Raw genomic sequence first — 27,848 nt, 5'->3', positions numbered from 1 at the left:
GGAAAGGCCCTCTATAGATAGAAGTGTCTGGTTGTCAAGTTGACAAGGGGTGGATTGTCAGGCAGGCACTTATACTGCTAAGCCAAATCCCTGGCCCTAAGGGGTGGATTGTAATAGTTGCTACATTGTGTCAATTTGAAAAGCTTAGAGGTTTAACTAAACCACTGGACAGGAGGCCAGAGTCCTTACTTTGTAGACATCCTCATCACATACAAGAGGAGGGATAGGGAGATGTGAGTGCCATACTTACCCTGGGAAGGAGTAGCCTGCGATTTAAGGGAGAAGAGGCTTGCTCTCGGCTCTTTTTTGTTCCTGTTGCTTTTCCTGTCTTCTGCCACCTTGAAGTGTTGCCTCTGTGCCATGTCACCCCACCTTGGTGCCAGCTGACTGAAGACTGAATCTCCACAAACTGTGAGCTAAATAAACCTTTCCTTCCTTAATTTTGGTATTGGGTATTTTGTCTCAGTAACAAAAGCAAAGTAGTCAAGGCACCTTCTAACCACTTTCCTCACTTGCTGAATGAACGGGTAGGGGCACTACACTAGGCATTCTCCTAGAGCCTATTAATCCTTTATTGGCAAAGGGACACTCAGAGCTGCGAGACAGCAGCAGTTGCCCCTTAGCTCCTACACACAGGAGCCTGTGTATGAAAGGTCCCTACAGGAGGGGAGGGAGGAGAGGGCTCTCAGGCCAACAAACATTTCCTGAGCCGCTGTTATGCCAGGGACAAAGCTGGCTCACTTTACACCAGCAGTTCTTCCCAGGGGCTGCGGCTGTGTGTTCATTTTCCCTGAGGAAAGGGGCCACAGCTTCTAACACAGCAGTGTTAGAACCACTGCTTAGTACTGGTACCTCACCACAGGCTTCTCACCTTCATGTTACATAAAGAAACTAAGAGTTGGATGATTGGGTAGGTGGCCCAAGGGCATCCAAGTAGGAACACAAAAGCATTCCCATTCTTGGATTGTCTTTGTAATTGAAACCCAATTAATTCCTAATTCATCTTTCCAAGTTTCATTCTGATGTCATTCTTGGGGAGAATTCTCCAGTGTTCCTCAGTCCTGCTCTCCAATCCTTCACACTAAGCCGGATCCGAAGCAGCATATCACTGCCCCTTCCCCTAGTCCCTGAATTACCTGTGGTAACCCAGAGCACAATGTTATGTAGGTAATTAGACATTAGCTGGCCCCAGCACAAAAGGCATCCAAAACAACATGCTTTGCCAGTTACAATTAAATGTATAATCCATTGTTAGGTCTCAGATACAAAATGATCCCTGTGGAACAGGAACAGATTTATACATTGTGACACAGCTATTTCTAGAATAAGACACAAAGGATACCTGGTTTCTATAACCTATGGCCCAATGATCTCAAAAAGGGAAACATTTTGCAGGAGGCGCATGGGGAAAGACTGGGTCTCATTATACAGTTCAGGCTTTATCTAGACTTTACTACTTAGCCCAGGCTGGCTTTGAATTTAGGATTCTTCTGCCTCAGCTTCCTGAAGTGCTGGGATTACAGGCGAGCACCATCACACCCAAAAAGAGAAACATTCTTTAAAGACCCTGGTTCCTTGGGTTCAAATCTAACTTAAATTAGTATTTTCTTTCATAAATTTCTCACATGATTTTTTTTTAAATCTCTTTATTTATTTATTTATTTATTTTTATCGGTACTGGGGATCGAACTCACGACTGCCTGCTTGCAAGGCAGGTGCTTATGCCACTAAGCTAAATCCCCAGCCCCATTTCTCACATGATTAAGGCCCCTAAAGAAACCCTAACCACCTCAAAAGAACAAGGACGATATTGTGCAATTCCAAAGTAATCACAGACAAAAATGTGGGTTAAGTATGATCAACTCCATAGTTACTTGAACCCCAGGAGTAATTATTGAGTGTGTAAAAAAAAAAAAAAAGTATCTAAATTTCCACTTGATGCAAATGCCTATACTGCCCTTCTTTAATAATAAAGGCATTAACCTCTTTTTGCTTTACAATAAACTCTGCCTATAAACTTCTGTATAGCTGCCTATGTTTTAACTGAATTCATCAAAAGTGCAAAGGAGGGGCTGGGGATTTAGCTCAGCAGCATAAGCGCCTGCCTTGCAAGCAGGCAGTTGTGAGTTCGATCCCCGGTACCGATAAAAAAGAAAGAAAGAAAAAAAAGTGCAAAGGAGCCAGGCTGGTTCCCAAATGACAACACTCCCCTATACCTTGATTCATCCCTTTGCATGTATTATGCTCCTGCCTGGCTCACTCTGACCACACCACCTCTAGGCTGCCTCTACCATGCCATAAAAACTCGCTCTTCACCTCATTTGCAAAACCATCCTCACCTTCAGGGGAAGGTTTAGGGGTCCCCTTGAGGTGCGCCATACAATCAACTGCTGGGGCACACAAGTCACACGTGGCCGAGTTCTATAATTTCTGATGAATGAATGACTGGCCCGCAGCAGTGCTGGGGCTGTAAGGATATTTTTAGTGATCACACTGGACAGTAACTTTGGATCCACATGAGGTCTCCTTGGGGAGACACGCAGCTCCTTAAAGGCCACAGGAGGCCCGCCCTTGTCACCATTGTTTCGCGGCAATTCAAGAGCCGCACAGGGTAGACAGCCTGCAAATAATTTGTCGACCGAATCGACGCAGCGCTCAGGGCGCACCTCTCCAACTGGCCAGCAGTCGACTGGGTGCTCGCAGACGCTGAGGTTCCTTTCCTCAAAACGAACCCTCACCAACCACCCCCGGGCTCCTAAAGCAGCCCTCTCCAGGGCAGAGGCCCCTCCACCGCTCAGCGCGGCTCCGAACGAATGCGAGACCAACCCACGGGAGCCGGGCGGCAGCTGGGGCCCGCGGCGCGCGCACCCGGCAGTTTGAATCTCCCGCCCGCGCAGGCGAGAGAGGCGCGGGGCCGACGGCGGAGGGCTGCGCGGGCCGGCCTGCCGCCGGACCGGAACACACGCACCCGCACCTCTCCTGCCCGCCGCCCGCCTCACGTGGGGGTCGCGCCGCACGCCGACGCGAGCGCGCCTGAGCAAGTACTCGGCCCGTAGCGGAGCAGCGGTGCCTCCCTACGATTGCCCGCGCGCCGCCCTCGCCCCGGACCCTTGGCGCGTCCCCGCGCCACCTACCTCGGTGCAGGTCTGGGACAGGGAACTCCGGCGCTCGCCGACCGGGCCACGAACTGCCCTGGAGCATGCGCTCTGCAGGCCTCCGGCCCCGACCCTGACCAGAGGGAAAACAAAGAGGCCGGCGGCCCCTGGCGGCCACCCCAGGAAGTGCAAGTGGCTCGTTCCGGTTAACGAGCTCTTGAACCAAGAGGCTCTCTCCCTGCTTGACCCAGCTATAATAGCTGGGTGTTTTATGTTTTGTTTTGCTTTGCTTTGCTTTTGTCGTTTCTAGGTTTTGTATCTTGGAAACTCATCGACAAATGGACTGACACCTAACCACCCACCCACCCAACCAACCGGAAAGACTAGTGTACTTGAATCCAGGTTGGTTTGGGAGTATGTGGTGTATAAAGACACCCTGATCTATCCTGCCCTGATCTATCCATGGAGAAGAATCAGCAATCAGACGGTCAGTTCCACACAGGATTAGGACAGGGCTGTCTGTCTTAGCCTAGCGGTTATAATGGCTTTCAAGTCAAGTTCAGGAGGCATACGAGAAGCAACGTTTGCAGTGACAGAGGAGGAGGCCAGGCAGAGGGTGATAGTGGCTGACAGGTCGCGGATGCGGGTCTCTGCGACCGCGGGCGGAGCAGCGCCTCTCTCCGGAGGCAGTGTGAAGCTGAGCAGTTAGGCACAGGATCAGAGCTTTGCCTGAGAGCTAAGTGGCGAGGAGAGGACTTGAGGGAGGCAGGGAGCAAGAGGATCAGTGGAACCGGTGAGTACAGATGAGACTGTGATTTGGGGTTGGGATCTGAAGATGAAACAAGCACCTAGCAAAATACTGTTTTGTGGGTTTTGTTGATTTTTTTGAGACAGGGTCTCCCTATGAGTTCATGCTGGCCTGAATTTCCTTTGTAACCCAAGCTGGCCCCGAAGCCAAGGCGATCCTCCTGCTCCATCCTCGCCAGGGCTGGGATTACAGGAGTGTGCAACCAGGCTCGCTAACATCCTTTCTTTACAATACATACTGACAGTTCTTCAAAGTTTCAGATTTCTGAAGTAAGCGCAAAGGCTATTCGATGGTGGCTGGGGGTTTCCTAGGGAGGGCGGGGAGCAACCTTTGCAGATGGGCATTTTCTGAATTTCACCTTAATTCTGACTGAAAAGTTATCCTAGCTGGAGAAACACTGTTCTTTGTTGTGTGGTGGGGGAGGGGCTTGAGACTGGTCTCACTGTGTTCCATGCTGTTCTGGAACTCGCCACAATTTTCCTGCCTCAGCATCCCTCTCAGGTGCCGGGATTACAGGCATATGCCACCATGCCCAGACATATGGACTTTTTAAAAGTTTTTGACAGCTTCCAATCAGATTTTACTGGTACATTTTAGATATATATAATGATTACATTCGTCACGGAAAATTTGTACCTGTACATGATATAACTTAATTCTTTTTTCCCCCATTCTCCTACCCTCCCTTTACACCTCATATGGACTTTTTTTTTTGTCTTTTTCCTTTTTATCGGTACCAGGGATCGAACTCACCACTGCCTGCTTGCAAGGCAGGCACTTATGCCGCTGAGCTAAATCCCCAGCCCCCATATGGACATTTTTGATGAGTATTTGCCAGCTGAATTTCTTCTACAATGCAGTGTCCACCCCAAAGCATTCCCCTGCTTTCCGTCTCTTACCTCTTTATCTCTGCTTCCATCATGGACTCCTCTTTTGGATGATAAACTGAAATTTCTCCAAATGTCACCGCTAGGATTTCTGGTGTCTTTTTGCTGTCTTCCTCCAAAATCTCACTCATTCATGTAGCTTAATGATTTTTTTTTTCCCCCTAGGTAACGGGGATTGAACTCACAACCTTGTGCTTACTGAGCAGGTGCTTGAACCGCTTAGCTAAGTTCCTGGCCCTCCCTTAGCTTAAAGTAATTCCAAAAAAAAAAAAAAAATTATCTTTCCTAAAACTATTGGGTAACCAGAGAAACATCCATGTGCATTAGCTTAGTTGTTTGTCACAAAAACCTCATGAGTAACTGGGTATGGTGCCTCCCATTACTCAGGAAGCTGAGGCAGGAATATCAACAAGACTCTGAGGTCAACCTGAACTATATAGTGAGACCCTGTCTCAGAAAAAAAAAAAAAAAACAGGGCTGGGGATTTAGGTTAGCAGCATAAGCACCTGCCTTGCAAGCCCGCAGTTGTGAGTTCAATCCTCAGTACCGATAAAAAAAGAAAAAATAAATAAAAAAATAAAAAATCTCATGATGGTTGGAAAATGAGATGAAATAGGTTACACAATTTTCTAGGGTCATCATACAAGTGGTGGAAAGGACTTAACTCCTGTTCTTGGCTGGGTCATGCTCTTTCCTTTTTTCCTATACTGGGCATGAAATCCAGGCCTGGCATATGTTAGGCAGGTACTCTACAAATATCTACACCCAGGCCTAGCCCATCACTTTTTTTTTTTTTTTTTTCGTTTTTATCAGTACCAGGGATCGAACTCACGACCCCACACTTGCAAGGAAGGCACTTATGCCTCTGAGCTAAATCCCCAGCTCCAGCCCATCACTTTTTTTTTTTGTCTTTTTCATTTTTATTGGTACCAGTGATCCAACTCACGACTGCCTGCTTGCAAGGCAGGCGCTTATGCTGCTGAGCTAAATCCCCAGCCCCCAGCCCATCACTTTTTAAAAAATATTTTTCTTTTTTTTAGTACTGGGGATTGAACTCAGGGACTTCTGAGCTACACCCCTAGCCCTTTTTTAGTGTGTATGTATGTATGTATTGTGGTGCTGGGGACGGAACTCAGGGCCTTATGCATTCAAAGCAAGAAGAGCTCTACCACTTAACCACATCTCCAGCCCTCATTTTTATTTTAGTCAGGGCCTTAAATTCTAAATTGCCCAGGATAGACTCAAACTTGTAACCAAATACGTCAGCCTCCTAGAGTGCTAGGATTACAGGTATACACAATCATGGCCAGTTAAAAAAAATTTTTTTAAAAGCTGGGTGTGATGGCACACTCCTGTAATCCCAGCACTAATGAGTCTGAGGCAGGAGGATTCTTGCAACTTCAAAATCAGCAGGTTGATCTTAAACAAGGTAGCCCAAGTAGCTGTCCTCAAACTCACAGCAATCCTCCTGCCTCAGCTTACCCAGTGCTGGGATTATAGGCATCCACTACCATGAAGGACTAAAATTAAACATCTTTTTTTTTTTTGTCTTTTTCCTTTTTATCGGTACCGGGGATTGAACTCACAACTGCCTGCTTGCAAGGCAGCACTTATGTTGCTGAGCTAAATCCCCAGCCCCTAAAATTGAACATCTTGAACTGAGAGTTCAAAATAAAACTCAGATGGGCATGGTAGCATATGCCTATAATCTCAACAACAGGAGGCTCCCTATTGAATCATGAACTATGTAGCAACAACCTGTGTAGAAAACAAAACAAAAAACAACCAAGCAAACCAAAGCCAATTAAAAAACCCTCAGTGTGGGGCTGGGGATTTAGCTCAGTGGCATAAGCGCCTGCCTTGCAAGCAGGCAGTCCTGAGTTTGATCCCTGGTACCGATAAAAACAAAAGACCAAAAAAAACAAAAAACAAAACAAAAAAACCCTCAATGCCTCCCCCATGGATCTTGATTCCCTCAAATTTATCCTTCTAGTCAATATGTCCCTGAAATATACAAATTCTTTATTTTTTAATTCTTCCCTCTCCTTTCCTCTTCATGTTTTCATTTTCTGTCTAAAGCACAACCTTTTAGACAGGCTAGGCCTGTCTAAAAGGCTGTCTCTACTCCTGGCTAGGCCTGCTCATTTCTTTAATTTAGTTCCACCCTTATCTCTACCTTAAATCATGGCTTCCTGTGAGATATCTTCTCACTTAGAAATCTTTGAAACTTCATTCTAGTTCATAAGCATTAAAAAATTTAAATATATTTCATTAATGTGAAAAAAAGGAAAAAATGGAAACTAAGCTTTTGTAAATAAGTAGGAGAAGAAGGTTTGCAGCGAGGATAAAGGAAGGGGGAAAACTAATCAAGATATACCATGTACAGGTACAAATGGCAAGTATACCTTAAATGTACCAATAAATTTAATTAAAAATTTTTTGCTTTTATTGACACATGTTTGCAATACATATAATTTCATTCATTGTGGGGAGTTGGTACATGTACTTCAATTACCTTTTAAAATTTTTTTTATTTTAAAGAGAATAACAAAGCAAATCAGAACAGAACAATGTGAGCAACACAGCACTTCACAACAAGACAACTAGACATCAACAGTAGCTACCATAATGTCTCTTTTCTTGGACATAGCTGAGCGTACCTTCATACACAATAATACTGAACGTAACAAAATAGTATAAAATCATTTAAAAGAATGAAAGCATTACAGGACTTCAAAACCAAATAACAGGAAGTGAACAATGGCTACTATAATATCTCATTTTCTTCAAAAAATTTGTTTATACTATCACACATAATAAAATCAAATAAGACATAACAAGATAGAACCAATCAAAACAAGAACAAAAGCATGATAGGACATCAAAGCAAGATGATAGTAAATCAGCAATGGCTACCATAATGTCTTGTTTTCTTCAAAATAGCTGTTCATACCATCACTTAATAAAATCAAACAAAACAATAAAATCAATCAAACCAATGAATGAAAGCATTATAAGACTTTAAAGCAATATAATAGGAAACCATGATTACCATAGACTATCCCATTATATTCAAAATAGCTGCCCCTACCATCTGACAGTGTAAAATCTAACAAGACAGAACAAAGCCAAAGCTAACAAAATTGAGTAAACAAATGCATCCAATTACTTTTATGTCTTCTTCCCTTGCCTTCTCTCCCTTTCTGCATCTATGTCCTTTTCCTATTTGTAAAAGATCTAATTCCATTTCCTACTGTCTTTTATTTTGCTCTTTAATACTTTAAGAAAAACCATGCCATATTTAAGTTTGTGTGTCTGGTTTATTACACTTAACATTATTATCTCAAACCAGGTGTAGTGGTACACACCTGTAATCCCAGCTTTCGGGAGGTTGAGGCAGGAGGATCATTGCAAGTGTGATACTAGCGTGGGCTACAAAGTAAACTCAGGGCCAGCCTGAACTGCATAGTGAGATCCTGTCTCAAAAAGTCAAAAAAAAAAAAGTTGACTCATGACTACATCATCAATTCTTCTTGCTGGAATTTTCATCCTGCCCTGCACATTTCAGACTTGTTGGCTCCTATAGTTATGTGAGGCAACTGTAATATCGATCGATTGATCTACCCACCCATATGTACATACAGACCTAGGTGTAGTGGTATACATATACCAAATTCCCACACTAGGGAGGTTAAGGCAAGAGGACTGTCAGTCAGAGGCCATCATGGACTATACAGTGAGACCCTGTCTCAAAAAAAAAAAAAAAAAAAAAGAAGACGACAAAGAAAAAAGGGCTGCACGTTTTGGCACACACCTGCACTGTAAACCCACCACTTGGTAGGCTGAGGCAAGAGGATCATTGAGAGTTCAAGGCCAGCCTGAGTTACATAGTGAGACCCTGCCTCAAAAACAAACAAACAAACAAACAAAAAACCCAAACAAAATCTGGGAATATTTGGGTTTAATCCCCAGTACCACAAAAATCAACCAACCAACCAAAAAAAGCCATTCAGTAAGAATACAGTAAAGGAGGCTGGGGATTTAGCTCAGTGGCATAAGCACCTGCCTTGCAAGCAGACAGTCGTTGAGTTCAATTCCTGGTACCGATAAAAAAGAAAAAGACCAAAAAAAGGATATGAGGGTTTTTTTTTACATAGAGTACTACTCTGCCATAAAGGATAAGCTTGAGACATTTCTAGCTAAATGGATGCAACTTGAGATCATACTCTTAAGTGAGTATGATCTTAAGTGAGTAAATAGTACACTCATGTTTTTTTTTTTTTTTAACTTTTGTTTAGACAGGGTCTTGCTGTGTAGTTAAACCTGGACTTGAGGGGGCCGGGGATTTAGCTCAGTGGCATAAGCGCCTGCATTGTAAGCAGGCAGTCGTGAGTTCGATCCCTGATACCGATAAAAACGAAAAAGACAAAAACAAAACAAAACAAAAAACCTGGACTTGAACTCACTGTGTAGCCCAAACTAGGCTCTAAGTCATGGCAGTCCTCCTGGTTCAGCCTCTCAAATGCTGGGATTATAGGTCTGTACTACCAAACCCATACTCATATCCAGACACATTTAAATATTGCACTGTTTCTCAAATGTGAGAAATGGAAGTATAAGTAACGACCAAAATGTGTACCAGATATTTGGAAATGGGAAGTAATGTTCAATGAAAAAGGGAACAAGGGGAAAGAGGAAAAGAAGGAAGGGACAAGGAAAAAAAAAAAAAGAATAGCAGGAAAAAAATAGAAACAAAGCCTTGGTAAATAAGCAGGAGAAGAGGGGTTAAAGGGAGGGAGGGATACGGGAAAAATGTAGAATCAAGATATATCATGTATAGGTACAAATTTCCTATAATGGCTGGGGGTTTAGCTCAATGGTATAAGTGCCTGCCTTATAAGCGTGTGGTCGTGAGTTTGAACCCCGGTACCAATAAAAACAAATTTCCTATAATGAATATTATCATTATGTATATCTAAAAATGTACTAGTAAAATTTTTAAAATGCAAAAACAAAGATCTCAAATGAATGACTTAAGCCTCTACCCTAGGAAACTAGGAAAAGAGCAAGCTAACCCCTAACTTAGCAAAAATAAAAAAAGAGATAATAAAGATCAAAACAGAAATCAATAAAACATAGTAAAATAATAGTCACAAGTATTTGCAAATGTACAGTTCCTTTTCCAGAGGTTCCCCCTACTAGTAAATTAGGTAGACATTAAATAGAAAATAACCACATTGCTGCTGATGGTGGTGCATGCCTGTAATCCCAGCAACTCAGGAGGCGGAGCAGGAGCATCACAAGTTTGACCCTTGCCTGGGCTACAACAATAAGTTCAAGGCCAGCCTGAGATATATAGCAAAATCCTGACGCAAAAACAAAATAACCCCTCCAAAACAACAACAATAAACCCACATCAGGGTAATAATGATACAGAAGCAATGCTTAAGGTATTACCCTGCCTTTGAGAGCCAGGAATGCTCCTCTGGATGCTTAAAAGGGGAGGTGAAGATAGTGGTTCAGGCTCTTAGAGCATAGGTACACACCTGTAACCCCATACCTTGGGAGGCTGACGTAGGATTGCCACAAGTGTGAGGCCAGCATGGGATACATGGTAAAGTCCAAGCCAGCCTAAACTACAAAGTCAGATCCTGTTTCAAAAGACAAAGAAAAAAAAAGTTCAGGCTCTATTGGCCAGTAGTTCCTTAAATGTCTTGTTATTAAGTATGGATAAATATCTTCCTTACCTACACAATTAACTGAATGAAACTCCCTGCACCACAGAGCTGTTGTGAGAATTAGAGAATCCTATCATGTGGCACATTCCCATCAAATGTAGGGTACTGTCATAAAGACATGCTTTCTGTCCATGTTTTAGTCCATGGTAAAGACATACAGAAAGATGGGTGAAATGGGGAGATTTGGCTAGAGAAGGGCCCTTACTACCCAGGAAACTGGCTCTTTTCCTCATTATTTCCCAGACAACACAACTACTTACAGACTACATTATATACATTAAATCTTATCTCCTGGGAGGTATTGGAACCAATCCCCTGAAGCTAACAAGGAACAACTATAACTCATTGAAACTGCAACTGAGTTTTATGTAGTGTTCACTACATTTGTCTAACATAAAGTTCTGGGCAGGCACAGTGGCACACACTTGTAATTCCAATACTTATGGGGCCGAGACAAGAGGATCACAAATGGGCCTAGCCTATTTAGCAGGGTCCTGTTTCAAAATATAAAAATGGCAGGGTGTGGTGGCACACACCTATAATCCTAGCAGTTAAGCAAAAAGATGGCTGGGAGTTTGAGCCCAGCCTGGACTTCAAAGTGAGTTCAAAGCTACACAGTGAAATCCTGCACTATACAGTGAAACCCTGTCTCAAAACACAAGAACAAATCCTGACTAAAACCCTGAGGCTTTTTGATAGTGGATCAAACCCAGGGTATTGAATTTTTTTTTTTTTTTTTTTTTTTTTTTGAGATGCAGCCTTACAGTGCAACCCAGATTGGGGTCAGTCCAATCTTTTTGCCTCAACTTCCTGGGTCCTGGGATTATAGCTAAGTACCACCATGCCTATAACCAGTTTGAGACAAGGTCTTGCCAAATTCCTTTAAAATGGGTTTGAATTTGTGATTGTTCTACCTCAGCCTCCTAGTGTGCTAGAACTACAAGCGTGTACCACCGTGGTTTAATAGGATCTATGAGGTAAACAGCCTATATACTAGAACACAGGAAAATCCTGTTTCAACCTCAAGGGACGGGAATTAGTTATATGCCACTACCCTAAGACAAGTACTTTGCAGATGAAGTTGTGACTCTTCCAAGATCACATTCACTTGTTAGTATACAAATTCAGTGACTCAAATTTGTCTTTTTGAGACGGGGTCTCGCTCGCTATGCAGTTTCAGCTGGCCTTGAGCTCACTTTGGAACTCGAAATGATCCTCCTGCCTCAGCCTCTGAGTGCTGGGATTAGATGAGTTCCCATGCCCAGCCAGTGACTCAAATTTGACAAGGGACACAAAGGCAGGAAATGGCCAGAAGTCCGGAGGAAGATTTAATTAATGCAAGCTGGTCTCCACCGGGTAGGAGGCCCTAAAACACTTGTGATAGCTACTTTGGTTATTGCTCAGCACTGCAGTCATACAGCTCTTATTGAATCTGAACTGAAAACTCATGGGAAAAGATAACATTGTTTTAACATTTTACTAGCCAGTCACTCCCTTTAGACAAAGCCTGTTAGTACAATGAACAATGGCCAGCCTTCGGTGAACAGATAATGGCCCCATAAATGAACATGCCTCTCCGTCTGGTTTCTTCAGCTGGTGTTCAGTACTTTGTGCAGAAGATCTGCTCAGTTATGAACTTGGGCAATTTCCTTGGTACTATAAATCAAAGTCAGGGACTAGGGACTTAGTTCAGCACTTTAAGTGCATGCCTTGCAATCGCATGGTCGTGAGTTCAATCCAAGGTATAATAAAAAAAAGTCAAATGCAGGACCTTGGGCTGGAGATTTAGCTCAGCTGTGCTGGCCTTGCAAGCACAAGGTGGTTTGATCCCTGGTACCAATTAAACACACTCTGGACCTTGTACTTTTAAGGTAGATGCTATGTTGAGCTACATCCCTGGCCCAGGTAATCCTGATTAATCTCACATAGGGCAAGAAAAAGGAGAATCAATATATGAAAATTACAGCAGTGCCTGTCACAAATGCTTAACACAGGGAAATACACTTTTCTACTCTTATTTACACAAAAAAAGCAGAACCAGGTATGACTTGGCACACAACTATGTTAGCATCAGGAGGCTGAGGCAGGGTGGTAAATTCTGTCTGGGCAATTTAAGTGAGACCTAGTCTCAAAGGGTTAGTATACAGCTCAGTGTAAAGGTCCTGAGTTAAACTGCTAGGAAACCCCTGCACTTCATTCTTCTCTTCATAGACAGAATATTATCTTTCTGTAATTGGTTAGCATAAAAGCTCATCTGAGCAAATGCAGTTGCCTCACCCAAATTCACCTAGTCACAATCTTATCTCCAACTGCTTTGGAATCAGTCCCTGTCTGTCACCTCCACCCCTGTAAATTAACTCAGCCCAAACCAGAAACTATACTACCTTTCAGGTGGTTTACCATCTCACCATCCTTCAATCTTTTACCTTGTGCAATGCTGTTGACAAGGTCGTTTTACAAGGCTTCCATTGTGACATCTCACAGTAGGAGGCAGGTTGGCAACTAGGCGATAGCGTATTATCTGTCCAAGACCAAAACTAATTTGAGTACTTGTCTAACAAGCAATGCAATGCAGAATCCTCATTCAATATCTAGGACCAGTTATTACTTGATGAGTATTTCAAAACTAGTGTTTTCACCACTAGTTCTAAACAATGAGCCACCTAAGCTAAGCAAAATGCAATGAGTCCAATGCTTTGAGGCCTGTTTTGTTGAAACAATCTGGAAGCAAACTTATTTCCTGTTCATAAAAATTGTTTAGGGGCTGGGGATTTAGCTCAGTGGTATAAGTACCTGCCTTGCAAGCAGGCAGGTCGTGAGTTCGATTCCTGATCCCCAGTACCGATTAACAAAAAAAAAAAAAAAAAAGTTTAAATTGAAACCCTCTTGACATTTACACATAAAAAAACCCACACAAATATATAATCTTTTATTTCAACACATTAGTTTGATCTCAGAATTACAAATACATTCATGTTTATTTACAGCAGAAAACCCAAACATGATTTCTCTACAAATATATACACATGTGATTTTACACATTTATAATCCATTCAAAGTCTTAATTGCTTGAAAATCCCAAACTGGGGCTGGGGATTTAGCTCAGGCCTGGTGTCAGTGAGAAAAAAAACCTCCCCCAAATAAACAACAAAAATCAAAAACAATCTACTTAATTTTTAAAATCTCTATTCTCTCCTGTGTTTCCTTTCATTTGAACATTTTCTCCCCACTTAATTATGTCCATTTAAAAAGCATCTGGAAAGCTGAGGCAGGAGAGCACAGTTCAAGGACAGCCTAAACTACATAGGGATTCCATCTTAAAAAAACCGAAAACAACCCATGTGTGGTATCTTATCCTGCAACCCCAATACGCAGGAGGCTAAGGTAGGATTGTTAAAAATTCAAGACCAGCCTGGGATACAAAGGAGTTCAAGGCAGGCCTGAACTACATAGGCAAGACCCTCTCTCAAAAAAGAAAAAATAAAAACTATAGTGATTCCCCACCTAAAAACAAACCAGACAAATAACACAAATGCAGGTAAACAGTATTACTGGAAAAATCCCCAAAGATAACCACCATCACTTTACCAGGTTTCCCTAATTCAAGGAACCCAAATAAAACCAGGTCATTAGATGTAAGTCCAGTATGGTTACTCTTCCTGAAAGAAAAGGAACACAAGATTATATTTTTGAAGTTTGTAATTCAAATTTATTTTTTTTTCCATTTTTTTGGTCTTTTTCATTTTTATCGGTACTGGAGATCGAACTCACGAACCACCTGCTTGCAAGGCAGGTGCTTATGCTGCTGAGCTAAATGCCCAGCCCCTCAAATTTATTTTTTTTGATACTGGGGATTGAGCTCACGTCACCTGCCTGGCAGGTGCTTGTGCCTGCCGCTGAGGTAAACCCTAGACAGTTGTAAACTCAAGTTTGAAGGCTTAACCTGACTAAACATTGTTTCCTGCATGGTTTATCTCCTCAGTCACTGCCCAAAGGACTCTGAGAAGTTGTAGGAATATGCAGGCGCAGACACAAGGCCCAGCTTCTTCTCCAACGTCATGGAAAGGGACTGTACATCACGGGGCAGAGCCCTATGCTCCCCTATGCCACCTGGACAGAGCCCGGGGAGAGTGACCTCCCGGGGTATCCACGTTGGATTTCCTGCCTTCAATGCAGAGCAAGACAAATCCAAACAATTTCACAGGCTTTTCTTGAATCCCTACTTAAGTTATTACCTAGATGCATAGGAATAGGACTCTACCATAATAAACAGTCTGGACGACATGGCAAGAGCTTGTTTTTTAAAAAAAGAAAAAAGCACAGCCTTTATTCTTTCCATACACCTTTGCTACTTGACTCATTTCTCTATTACATTAGTATTAGCTAAGCAGTTTTACTCATAACCCTATAGGTCAATGGCAGTATGACTTTGCTACGTAAATAACAAAGGGTCTCTGAAGTTACCCAATTTAAGACCCTTTCTGGAAAGCCAGAAAGTACGCTCTTATTTGCAATAAAACTCACTCTCAACTTCATTTCTCGACCTTGTACTACCCTACCACAAAGTCACACATTTGACTCTTAACAGATTAAAAATTCTGTGTCTCATAATAACAGTTTGATCAAACAAATCTTTGTCTTTGAGACAAGAGTCTTGCTGTGCGGTCCCTGAATTACACTGTAATTCAGGCTGACCTTTAACTTACTATGTAACTCATGCTGGCCTCAAATCATCTTGCCTTTGCCTCTCAAGCACTGGATCACAACAGGCTTGTGTCACCATATCCGGCTTTAACCACGGTTTTTTTTTTTTTAAGAAACAAATATACTCAAATTATACACAGTATCAAGTTAGTAAATGAATAGCAGTATTTTGCGTTTATAATGATTAAATGCCTCAAAAGTAGAGCTCAAAAAAAAAAAAAGTAGAGCTCGACTAATTATCAGTTGACAGTTAATCAAAAACAATTGTGCTGATTTACTTACCTGACTAAAAAGTTATCTGGAATCTTCAAAGAATTCTGTAAGGAAAATGATTCACCAAGCAAGACATTAAAACAGATTTTTTTCAATGAGACTAATTTACATACAAATCTAAGACTGTTTCCTGCATGGTTTATCTCCTCAGTCACTGTCCAAAGGACTCTGAGAAGTTGTAGGAATATGCAGGCGCAGACACAAGGCCCGGCTTCTTCTCCAACGTCGTGGAAAGGGACTGTACATCACGGGGCAGAGCCCTATGCTCCCCTATGCCACCTGGACAGAGCCCGGGGAGAGTGACCTCCCGGGGTATCCACGTTGGGACAGTCAGAAACTCATGTAACAAAGGCACTCTGAGCAATTTTTACCTGATGTACAGCGATTTTTCTGGATATACTGTGGTCAAACCCCAAAATGCAACCAAAACTCAACTTCAAGATCATCGAGTTATCAACAGTATTCGAAACTTAACAGGCACTGAGCGGATAGTAATGGCAAAAGCAGAGATACAGTATGTGCTAACCCATGCAAAACTCAGAGCAAGTATGGCTGGCCCCTAATTCTTTACGATCTATAAAGCCTTAATTTAATTTTATCGCGGATGGAGGCCCAGTATCAAACGCGCATCGAACACGCGCCTGCTAGGAAGTAGGACTGACTACAGAACCACCACGGGAAGCGGAGGCCACGCCGTACTTAGCAGCCCCGAGAATGTGTAGTGGCGCACTTCGTACGCAGACCCCGGGTCTTCGTAACCACTCCAGCCCTCCCTGCCTCATTGGTACGCAGGCAGCTGAAGGTATTTCTTCTCACTAATATTTTCAGGATAGACTGCCTGCAGAACCGAGGCCTACAATATAGCAACAAGGATGGTAAAACTGCTCACCAAAACAAAACAAGCGAAACCGCTGGCGCCGTTCCCGCAGCCGAAAGACAGAAAACCGCCAGAGCAGCCATATTTATAGCTCACGAAGGGGGCGTACGTGTATGACATGCGCAGTTAAGGAATTGGAAGTTTGCTAAGGACGCTGGGACGTATGCAGTTAAGCCCCACCCCTACCTTGAGTAGAGCTGTCTCGCGATACTAGAGCCTGAGTACGCGACAGTAATGGAGCGGATCAAGTGTTTTTTGTGGTTTACCTCCATCTGTGAACTCTCTTCTTAGATTAATTGGCTAAAATATTTGGGAAAGTTTGCAACATAAGAGAAGACATCTGTAGAAAAGCAAGACGCCTTAAAGAGGATATTTTCCCTATCATATGCGAAAGAAATTTGACAAATAGGACTAGAGTGCTTCGAGATGAATTGCCTAAAAAACTTCACGCGCCTCGTATGGTGGTTAAAGTTTGTAATCCCAGCACTAGGGAGGCTGAGGCAGGAGGGTCGCCTTGACTTCCAAGGCCATTTTGGGTTACATGATGAGTTCAAAGTTTGAACTACATACTACAGTCTTGTCCCCTTATGAAAAAAATATAAAAACAAAAACATTTACTGTACACAACAGTATACTCTATGCCACTGAGCTGTAAACTGAAAACTGGTTCAGATGTGGTGTGAGAGTGTTGCTTGTGATAGGGTACTTGCCTAGTATGTAAAGACTTTGACACAGACCTGCCAAAATAAAAATAATTGCTTAAAATGATATTTTTTATGCATTTTACCACACTAAATATAGAAGACCAGACTGATAACAAGGATTTAGGGAATAACAGATGCAGGGATGACAGGCGTGGGCCACCACATCCTGTTTGAGACAGGGTCTCACTGAATTGACCAGGTGGGCTTTGAATTTGTCCTCTTCCATATAGCTGGGATCATAGATGTGTGCCACCATGGCCACCTATTTTATTTTTATTTTTTATTTATTTATTTTTTTGGTACCAGGAATCGAACTCGGGGGCTGGGGATTTAGCTTAGCGGCATAAGCACGTGCCTTGCAAGCAGGCAGTCGTGAGTTCAATCCCTGGTACCGTTAAAAAGGAAAAAGACAAAAAAAAAAAAAAAAAAAAAACCCCAAAAAAACAAAAACCAGGAATCGAACTCAAACTTGCTAGGTAGGTGCTTATGCCACTGAGTTAAATCCCTGGCCCTTGGCCACCTATTTGAAAAAAAATTTTTTTTTCTTTTTAGGTATGGGGATTGAACTCATGACCTTGCACTTGCCAGGCAGGTACTTGTGCCACTGAGCTATATCCCCAGCCTCCTGAAAAAATTTGTTTTCAGTATGTTTGCACTCCTTACATGGAGTTGGTACATATACAGAGCACACTTTTAAAGTTTTTTTTTTTTTTTTTTTTTTGGTACTGAGAATCAAACTCATGACCTTGCGCTTGCCAGGTAGGCACTCGTGCCACTGAGCCAAACTCCAGGCCCTACATAGCACACTTTAAAATATTCCTGCAAGCTGAAACCTAAGGTAGCTTATATCATCCAAAAGGCCTGTCCCATGCTCTCCATGTAAATACTGTTCCATGGATCAGAGTTCCTGGCAGGGACACATACACATCCCAGCCCCATCACGAACATGTTAACTCCCTCTTTAAATTCCCTCTGTATTACTTTTCTCTCATTGCTGAGACAAAATACCTGATGCCTAAAATCAAGGAGGGAAAGGTTTATTTAGCTTAGTTTGTAGAGGTCTCAGTCCATGATTGGTTGGTTCCACACAGGGCCAAACATTCAAGTTGGCAGAAGACAGAAAAGCAATAAAGAGGCTTGTTTCTCCCAAGCCACCCTGTTTTAGAGCCAGCTGATCTTCAACCATCGCTTCCTGTTTGAGAAAGATCTACCTACTTCCTATTTTATTTTGCTTTATTTAGAATTTGGATTTCTCATATAATTGCTCAGCTATTTCCAGCCTTGGTGAGGCTGACTCTAGAAAAAAAAATATTTACAGGGTTATGAACTAAATTCCAGTTTCAGCTGCGTGTTGTGATGCATGCCGGCAATCCTAGCAATTGAGAGGCTGAGGCAGGAAGATGTCAGGAGTTCAAGGCTAGCATGGGCTACATAGTGAGTTCAAGGCCAGCCTGTACTACAACAGCAAAACCCTGTGTCAAACAAATGAACAAAGCAAAACAAAAACTATTTTATTACAGAATAACTTATTTGAGAATGGGTGGCATTGGTTCCATCTATGTATCTACAATACACTGATTACTGTGTTTGAAGCAACATACAGCAATGACACTAGGTACGTACCAATGTGTGCAGAGTGGTGGGTGCAGTACGGGGCTGGCATCGGAGCCAGCAGGCAGCGCAGATGGGCTGTCCAGGGCTCAAGGCCACACTGCCTCAGTTAGCACCTCATTCTTGGCTGGTGGTCTGCACGCAGAAGGGGCCCGGGGCGAAATCTGGCCTTGGGCTCGGCCTTCAGAAACTCCTCCCGACATAGAGATCCTGTCTTTCCACATCATGTGCCTGGTGGATGGCTACACTGGTAGCAGCAGACCCACCAAAAGGCATCAAGATCTCCCCCAGTGAGGCATCGACCTGCAGGGCAAGGTCTAGAGGTCCAGGAGGACCCCATATGCTGGGTGTCAATTGCTGGGGAAGGGCTTTTCTGCCTCCCAACCCAAGGGCCACTTTCAACCAAAATCTCCCACTCAACATGGGCACCAATGTGCTCAAATGGGACTAGACTGCCAGGAGGGGCATCTGGCATCCATGCTGACCACCAAGTGCCTGCACATTTGGCTGGACTTCGAGCCCAAGCTCATTGAGGTGGTCTTGGGGTCCCAAAAAGCTGGCAGCGAAGAAAAGTATGCTTAAGAGGCAGGCCCTGTGACTTCGGGGTTTCTGTGTCGCTGCTGATCTCCCTAATCTCTGAATGAGTTAAGGCTGGGTGGGCTAAGGCGGTACTAAGATCTGGATTTGATTTTCTAAAGTTGAAAAAGCATGTGCCCAGAAAAAAATAAATGTACATTGAACACAGCAGATACAGACTTTAAAGTCATTTTTATTAAAACGGAAATTAGATGTGAATAACATGGTGGTAGTGAGAGCAGGGCTTTCTCAAGGTTTCCACTGACTTAACTTACACAAAGCAAGCTGAGAACTTTAGACTTAAGTGCAGGAGAAGCAGGAGGTAGCCCAACACTCTGTGAGGCTGAAGAGGAGAGCTTCAAGTTCAAGTCAAGTTTGGCAGCCTAGTGAGACAATTTCATAAAAAAGGGGTTGGCCATGAGGATGCAGCTCGAAGGAAAGGTCCAGGGTTCATTTGCCAGTCCTAAAACCAAAACAAACAAAAAGCTGCTTCCACTTCAAAGATGATGAAACAGAGGCACACAGCCATAAACAAAAAGGAGGCAGAGGAAAGGAACACATTAGCTGTTCAAAGCAGTCTATTAGCCCTTAAGGCAGTGATGAAACCTTGTAGAGCTTTCAGTGACACAGCCTGCTGCAGAATGAGTGCCATAGGTTTGTCACCAGTGCCCTAGTCAATTCTCCCACATACCGTGTAGCAGTTTGACAAGCAATTATGCTCAAACTTGACCCCTCATTCAATATCCATGACCAATCACTGATTACCCGCATGGTACCCCAAATTCACTGGAAGGTGCTTTACCTTTGAATAAAATCTATTAATACTAGTTTGACCAAAGTCCTTATTACATGTCTAAGTAAAGGAACCACAGTTATCTTTATTTCAAATTCATAAGTATGCCAATTTTATCTGAATTGTTAGGTGTATTTCATGTGTAATTTATTTATTTAAAAACACAACTAGTTTTGTTTGGAAACTATTATCTCCTTAAAAATGATGGAAAGCCCAGGGGTGGTGGTTCACACTTACAATCGCAGCACTTGGGAGGCTGAGGCAGGAGGATTGCTGCAAGTTTGAGGCCACACTGAAGTACATAGCAAGACCCTGTCTCCAAAACTAAAACAGGTGAAAAAAGTCAAATGCTATGAGAAATTTCAACTTGGCAGAACTTTCTTTTTGGAGTGCTGGAGATTGAGGCTAAGGCCAAGAACTATTCTCCACTTAACTGACCTGCCCATACCTAGTGCCTTAAATTTCTTAGAAGTCAATGGGCACTGAGCTGAGAGGCCCACTGTCACTGGATAAGATATCTGGGGGTGACAAAGGAATGTAAACATTTGACTAATTCTTAGATGATTTCAGTCTTTGATATTGGAATAGCAGGCTTTTCGGTTTATAGGGTTGTTTTAAAGCCATGCATGTTGGGCTAGGGATTTTGCTCAGTGGCATAAGTGCCTGCCTGGCAAGCATGAGGTTCAGAGTTCAATCCCGGGTACAAAAAAAAAAAAAAGCCATGCATGATAGTTTGTGCCTGTAGCCCCCACTCTGGGAGGCTGCGGCAGATGGATCACAAATTTCAGCCCAGCCTGGGTCACTCAGCGAAACCCTGAAAAGGTTCTGGTAGTCTGTGTGGGTGACTGTGCTGTGGTGGCTACCTTGATAATTGAGTTCATTGAAAATGTTTACCTTTCATGGTTATTTTGACTTTGGGGAACAGAATTTGCAGCTTCAGATCCAGTAAGGTAGACAATCACATTTTTAACAGAAATTGCTCTATCAAGTGATGCATGACATGGTCTTGTCATAATGGAGGATAAAACCACCTGTCCATTTCTTAGGCTATTTTCTTCACACATCATTTCTTAAATGCCCTAACAAGCTCTTTTTTTTTTTTTTTTGGTTTTTTCTTTTTTTATCGGTACCGGGGATCGAACTCACAACCATACACATAAAGGCAGGCGCTTTATGCCGCTGAGCTAAATCCCCAGCCCCCATAACAAGCTCTTCTAATAATCACTTCTTGGTTAAAACTCAACTCCCACAATCCCATCAAGGTCAAAAAATACAGTATCACCTTTATGTTGGATCTTGCCTGATTTACTTTCCTTTTGCAAGGCCAGCAGAGTGATTTCCACTGAGAACTCTGAACCCTGATCTCAGGATCATAATCACTGACCCAAGTTCCTGTTCCTTCATGACATTTATTCAAATCTGATGTGGCCCAAGTGTACAGCTCAAAAGAATTACAATGGATGGTACTTTTGTTCAGCAGTCAAACATGCAAGACAAATTTGACACTCAGCTCATAGTCACATCTGTTAAAATGCTGTGAATGGAACTGACCTTTGTATCCTCTGTAATGTCCCTAGGAGTCAGCTGTCTGTTTGATTCGATTACTTCACTTATTCTTTCAATCTTTTTTTGGGTTTTTGATGTTGAAGGATATTCTTTTTGTCTTCAACTGACTCACAAACATTACGAAACTGCTCAAACCATTCGCAAACTGTCTCCATGGTCACTGCACCATCACCATATACTAATTTTAACATTTCATGTGTTTCTTTAGCAGTTTTTTGCAGTTTGAAACAAAATTCCACATTAATGCGCTGTTCATGATCCATTATTTGCAAGAGCTGAAAATATCTCTCAAAGGTAGCTCACAACCCACTGATACCAACAAGATAAAAACTTGTAACACTGTTTCTAAGGTTCCACAAAGCTACTGCTTATATTGAAGATCCCTCTTTTATCCCTTTGATGGCTCTCAGCAGCAGCATTCACTGTATTTTTGAACACGTCTCACACATGAATGGCCAAATTCAATGTGGCTCTTTTCTCCTGAATGAAAAGAAACACAAGATTATATTCTTGAAATCTGTCATTCAAATTGAAAGTCTTAGTTTACCGGACTGTTTCTGGCATGATTTATCTCCTTAGTCATTGCCCATCTCCTCGTGACTGCTTGCCAACTTAGACTCATAAATACCAAGACTCCTTAAAAGTATCCTGGCAAGCTTCGGTTATTCCAAGAGTAAACATGCAGCAAGACAGATTGTTAGGGTACCTAGGGTCAATTAAAGAGTTACTGTTTATTCCATATTTCATCTATTTACCATTGTTAATTAATGGTAATACTTAACTTTGTTATTTAATGGTAACAGTTGCAAAAAACCTTTTTATCTCCTGGACAGAGGCCAGCAACATGTTATTTACTTGGCTGAGGGGAAAGCTCTGCAATTGTGACGCTGGTTAATCCATCCTATCTCCTGTGGTTTTTGTTGTTGTTGTTGTTGTCTTTTTGAGACAGAGTCTCTCTATGCGGTTCAGGCTGGCCTTGAGCTCACTTTGTAGCCTAGGCTGGTCTTGAACTCGAAATGATCCTCCTGCCTCAGCCTTCTGAGTGCTGGGATTACAGGCATGAATCACCATGCCCGGTTTAGCTCCTGGTTTTTATTTATTTAGTTTTTTTTTTTGTCTTTTTCATTTTTAATGGTACCGGGGATCGAACTCATGACCGCCTGCTTGCAAGGCAGGTGCTTATGCCGCTGAGCTAAATCTCCAGCCCCAATTTATTTAGTTTTTGAGACAGGGTCTTATACATAGTACAGGCTTTCCTTGAACTCCCAGGGATCCTCTTACTTCAGCCTCCAAGTGCTGCGACAACAGGCTTATGCCACCATGCCTTAGTATGTCATTTTTAATCCTCTCACTGTTTTTTCCTAATAGTGGAGATGGAACCTCTATCCACTGAGCTATATTCTCAGGGGATTTTCATTTAACTTATTTTCCCCTGAACCACGTAAGCATGTAAAATGTGAGTATTTTACTTATAAGACTAAAAAAACAATTTTCACAAGGCATGAGTGTTCACTTAATTTACATCAAAATGCAGCCAAATTTGTCCTGGATAGAACCATGTTCTGTGCCTACAATGATTAATGTCTCAAGAGGTGGAGCTTCACAAGGTGGAACAAGGATGACCTGACAAATACTGTTAACCCAAAGCAATTCAGAGCTGATTTACTTACCTGGCTAAATCTGGAATTTTCAAAAAATTCTGCAAGGAAAACCATTCACCAAGTAAGAGATTAAAAACAGATTTTCCTTCAATGAGACTAACTTATATACACACTGCAAGATCTAGGACTGTTTCCTGCATGGTTTATCTCCTCAGTCACTGCCCAAAAGGCTCTGAGAAGTTGTAGGAATATGCAGGTGCAGACACAAGGCCCAGCTTCTTCTCCAACGTCGTGGAAAGGGACTGTACATCACGGGGCAGAGCCCTATGCTCCCCTATGCCACCTGGACAGAGCCCGGGGAGAGTGACCTCCCGGGGTATCCACGTTGGGACACTCAGAGAAACTCATGTAACTTACAGACTGTGCTGAGAAAAAATTTCATCTAGTGGATAGTGATTTTCCCAGGATACATTATAATAGATCATTAAGCCCAATAAATGCAAACTGATCATCACATTATCACAAACTTAATTTTCAAGCCAGGGATGATGGCACATGCTCCATCATCGGCAGAAGAACCACAATTGAAGGCCATCCTGAGAAATTTAGCTGCACCTCACCTTAAAAAACAAAAACAACAACAAAAAATACAAGGTCTTGGGATGCAGGTCTACACAAATGCCCTGGGTTTGATTTAATACTCTAGGGTAACTTTCAGCAAATTTATCTAGGAACTTCAATGTGATATTAACACTCAGTGGAAGGTAATGGTTAAAGCAGAGGTAACTCGTTCACCCATCCTAAATTCTATCATGGAGTCTTCATATTCCCTCAAATTGTTATTAATATTTTTGAGACAAGGTCTCACTATGTAGTTCACAATGCTGAACTATGTAGCCCAGGTTGGCCTTAAACTTGCAATCCTCTTGTCTCTGTCTCCAGCGTGCTGGGATTGTAGGCATGTACCACCAAGCCTGATCTTTTAAGTGTTAATTTTTAGTCATAAAGGGAAGCCCATTAACATACGCGTGTAGAGATCCATTCGCGGACATGTACCCTCCAGGAAGCAGTATGCTTATAATCTTAGCATCCTGGAGGAGAAAGGAGGCCCCGTGGGCATTTGGGTATTCACGGTAGCGATTCTTCAGCAGCCTACGTCCTGCTCAGGCTTCACTCAAGCCTAATAGGTTTGGACGCTGCTAAAGGCATCTGTTCTAAATAATAGCCTCAAGAAAGGATAGTTGCTAAGATCTACAGCAAATGAATCAGGCAGGTAAAAGCACTCACCAACGTGATGAAAAAAAGTGAGCTAGCCTTTGTCTGAAAGATGGAGTAAGCCCCGAAGCAGTCGTATTTATAATTCGTGGCGGGTCCCGACGTCAAGGAATGGCTAGCGCGCCTACGCTACGACATGCGCAGTTAGGAAATTGGAATTTCGCTAAGGCTCCTGGGATGTACACAGTTGAGCCCCACCCCTACCTGGATTGAAGGCTTCTCGCGATACTGGAGCTTGTGAGCGGGAGTTTGCTGAGAGTTGTGCAGGCTGTCCTTAAATATGTGTTTTTTTTTTAAATCGGTACCAGGGATCGAATTTACGACCACCTGCTTGCAAGGCAGGTGCTTATGTCGCTGAGCTAAATCCCCAGCCCCTAAATCTGTGTTTTGTTTTTTCCTGAGCCTCCAAAGTACCTTACAACTGTATGAAACCGCGTCCAACATATTCTCAACGTTTAAGTGTCTGTTTCTTTAATATTGTGTGAAAAGTACTACATATAAAACACTTCCTGAATACAAAAATACAATGGTTGACTCTAGGAAAAGCATGACTGTGTTGTGATCTTAAATACTACATTTTGCGGGGTATGGTAGCACATGTCTATAAGCCCAGCACTTGGGAGACTGAGACAGGGGGATTGCTGTAAATTTGAGGTCAGCCTGCTAGGAAGTGAGATCCTGTCTCAAAACAAAACAAAACACCCAAAATATATAGGGAAATGGGAAGAAAATGTTCAAATGAGAAGGGGAACAAGGGATGGGGGAGGGGAGAGGAAGGGACAAGAAAAAAAAAGAATAGAAAAAAATGGAAACGAAGCTTTTGTAAATAAGGAAGGGAAGAAAAGCTGAAGGGGGTAATGGGGAAAAGGAAGAAACAAGATGTATCTGTATGGGTAGAAATTCCCTATGATGAACATTATTATCATGTTTTTTTAATATATTTTTTAATTTTATTGTCGGGGGTCGAACTCATGACCTTACACTTACCAGCCAGGCACTTAAGCCACTAAGATAAATCCCCAGCCCCACATCGTGTGTATCTAAAATACACCAATAAAAAATCCTAAAGAAACTAGACTTCTCACATTTTAGTATAGTATCAGTTGGTATCACCCACAGAAACAAGTTTTTTTGTTTTTTGAACTCTGAATTTTTTTTTAAATTTTGAAATAGTTCAACACTTTAGGATTAATTGATCCTCCTGCCTCAGTCTTCAAGTGCTGCAGCTATGGGCACATAACATTGATTCTGGCTTTAAGGCTTTGTGTGTGTGTGTGTGTGTGTGTGTGTGTGTGCGCTAAGGATTGTACCTATGGATTTGTACATACTAAGCATGAATTCTGATACTGAGCTACATGGTTAAACTGGCATAATTTTTTATAATTGTACAAGGGAAACAAACCTAGTGTGGTGGACCACACTTGTAATTCCAGCATTCTGGGAGACAGAACTGCAAATTCAAACCTTAGCAATTTAGTTAGATTTTATCTCAAGATAATTATAAAGAAAAGGCCTGGAGTTTTGGCTTACAGTGGGTGTCCTAGGAAATTTGTTTACATCTCTGTCACTTTTTTCCCCTCTACTTGTCAGTCATTTAGCTCAACTGCCTGGACTTCATAAGAACTTACTTTATTAGCTGGGTGGGTGGTGCACGCCTGTAATCCCAACACTCATGAGACTAAAGCAGGAGGATTGTTGCAAATTCGAGACCAAACTGGGCTATAAAGTGAGCTCAAGGCCAGCCTGAACTGCATGATGAGAACCTCTCAAAAAAAAAAAAAAAAAAAAAAAAAAGAGAGAGAGAGAGAGAGAGAGAGAGAGAAACAAAAGAAATTAACGTCAGAATCAATTATGTGAAGGGAGTGCAGAAAAAGGAGATAAGACTGACAACTTACAGCACAGAGAGGGTTAAGAAAAGATTTCTTTGGGGTGAAGAGAGGATAGAAAAAGGGAAGGAAAGAAGGAAGAAAGGAAGAAAGAAAGGGAGAGATGTGTCTTCGAGACAGAGAAATTGAGGATGCTTGTTTCTCTCAGATGACATTGATGCTTTGGGGAGCAAAATTCTTGGGGGAAATAAATGAACAATAGCCACATAAAGGACACCTGCTGCAGAGTACAGGGTACTTTCTGGTTTCCCTTCATGCCTCAAAGTGCCGGGAAGGAACAGAACCTTGAGGGTGAGCTTTAAACTGTTTTAACTTGAAGGCTAAACTTTTATTGTACATTCTTATTTTACATCTCTATAGCTAATTATTTTTGGGGGGGGATCTGGAGATTGGGCCTGTTATGTAGGGCAGGTTAGCCTTGACCTCACAATGATCCTATTTTCTCAACCTCCTGAGTGCTGGGATTATAGGTATGTACCACTATGCCTGGCTTAGTTATCTTTTTTTCAGTATTAGGGATTGAGCCTGGCCATGGTCTTACAAATGTTAGGTTAGGCAAGCATTCGGCCATTGGTCTACATTCATATCCCTTTTTATTTTTGTATTACTGATTATTGTACTGGAGGCTGGACCTAAAACATTTGCACTGCACTACATTCCTAGCCATCTCCCTCTTTTGTTTTTTGGAGATAGGGTCTCACTATGTAGTGTAGGCTGGCCTTGAACTCACTGTATCCCAGGCATCTTCCTGCCTCAGCATTCCCAGTGTTGAAATTACAGGTGTGTACCACTACACTTAGCTCCTAGCTCTTTTATATTTAAAGATCTTCATCCCAGTACTGGGAAAGAGGATCACTGCAAATTTGAGGCCAGTCTGGGCTACAAAGTAAGTTCAAGCCCAGTCTGAATGGCATAGTTAAAACCTATCCCTCTGTCTCAAAAATAAATAAATAAATAAATGAAATCTCTAAATTGTTCAGGCTTAACTCAAATTTGCAATTTTCTTCAGCCTCCTGGAGTGCTGGGATTAAGGTGTGTGCACCACCATACTCAGCCCAGCATTTCAAACTCTGCCTCCAACTAGTTGGTAGTAGAGGAATATGCCACTGCTAAAGTTCCATTCTCATCTTCCCATTCCTCACCCATTTAGTATCCATTTGGACCTGCCCTTTCCTGTTGTGGTTTTATCAAACTTTCCTCCTCTGGAGTACAGTTCTCTAAACCTGTCAAGTGTTTCAACAAACACTGATCAATGTGCACTTTCTTTTTTTTTTTTTTTTTTTTAACTTTTTATCAGTACCAGGGTATCGGTATCGAACTCAGGACCGCCTGCTTGCAAGGCAGGTGCTTATGCCGCTGAGCTAAATCCCCAGCCCCTCAACGTGCACTTTCAAAACAGCCTTCTAGAGATCAGTTAGGCCCCCAAAAGAAATAGGTTGCATTTTTAGAGTATA

General features: G+C 42.4%; 1 protein-coding gene, 1 long non-coding RNA gene and 3 other non-coding genes across 13 annotated transcripts in view; all 5 read right to left on the bottom strand.

Annotated features, from left to right (window-relative positions):
• Rcc1 (regulator of chromosome condensation 1) overlaps nt 1–15,536 on the bottom strand; it is a 31,528-nt gene extending 15,992 nt beyond the window's left edge. For 2 of the 9 annotated variants that reach the window (XM_063235893.1, XM_063235897.1), the window contains exon 1: nt 10,337–13,049. In XM_063235893.1, the coding sequence (XP_063091963.1) occupies nt 10,337–10,348 (12 nt within the window). In that variant the 5' untranslated portion in view covers nt 10,349–13,049. Of the gene's footprint in view, nt 1–250; nt 2,058–3,134; nt 3,284–10,336; nt 13,050–14,116; nt 14,188–15,514 lie in introns of those variants that run through there. The other 7 variants (XM_063235895.1, XM_063235899.1, XM_063235900.1 and 4 more) reach the window with 6 other exon arrangements.
• Nucleotides 14,481–14,684, bottom strand: LOC111757250 (small nucleolar RNA SNORA73 family). The gene has a single exon (XR_002791624.1). It is a non-coding gene; the product is annotated as a small nucleolar RNA SNORA73 family (small nucleolar RNA).
• Nucleotides 15,537–15,626: 90 nt separating the features above from the next.
• On the bottom strand, nt 15,627–15,830 carry LOC111757249 (small nucleolar RNA SNORA73 family). The gene has a single exon (XR_002791623.1). It is a non-coding gene; the product is annotated as a small nucleolar RNA SNORA73 family (small nucleolar RNA).
• A 3,616-nt stretch (nt 15,831–19,446) lies between these two features.
• LOC106028005 (uncharacterized) lies at nt 19,447–24,673 on the bottom strand. Its single transcript, XR_001201620.3, has 3 exons — nt 24,521–24,673; nt 21,618–22,112; nt 19,447–19,736 (listed from the first exon to the last, which is right to left on the bottom strand). It is a non-coding gene; the product is annotated as an uncharacterized LOC106028005 (long non-coding RNA).
• On the bottom strand, nt 23,419–23,622 carry LOC111757252 (small nucleolar RNA SNORA73 family). Its single transcript, XR_002791625.2, has one exon. It is a non-coding gene; the product is annotated as a small nucleolar RNA SNORA73 family (small nucleolar RNA).
• Nucleotides 24,674–27,848: the final 3,175 nt, after the last annotated feature.

This window comes from Cavia porcellus, unplaced genomic scaffold, assembly GCF_034190915.1.
Source record: "Cavia porcellus strain 051 isolate PalLab524CR breed Dunkin Hartley unplaced genomic scaffold, mCavPor4.1 scaffold_25, whole genome shotgun sequence".
NCBI lineage: Eukaryota > Metazoa > Chordata > Mammalia > Rodentia > Caviidae > Cavia > Cavia porcellus.
Note: the sequence above shows the minus strand (reverse complement) of the source record. Positions and strands in the feature narration are given on the sequence as shown.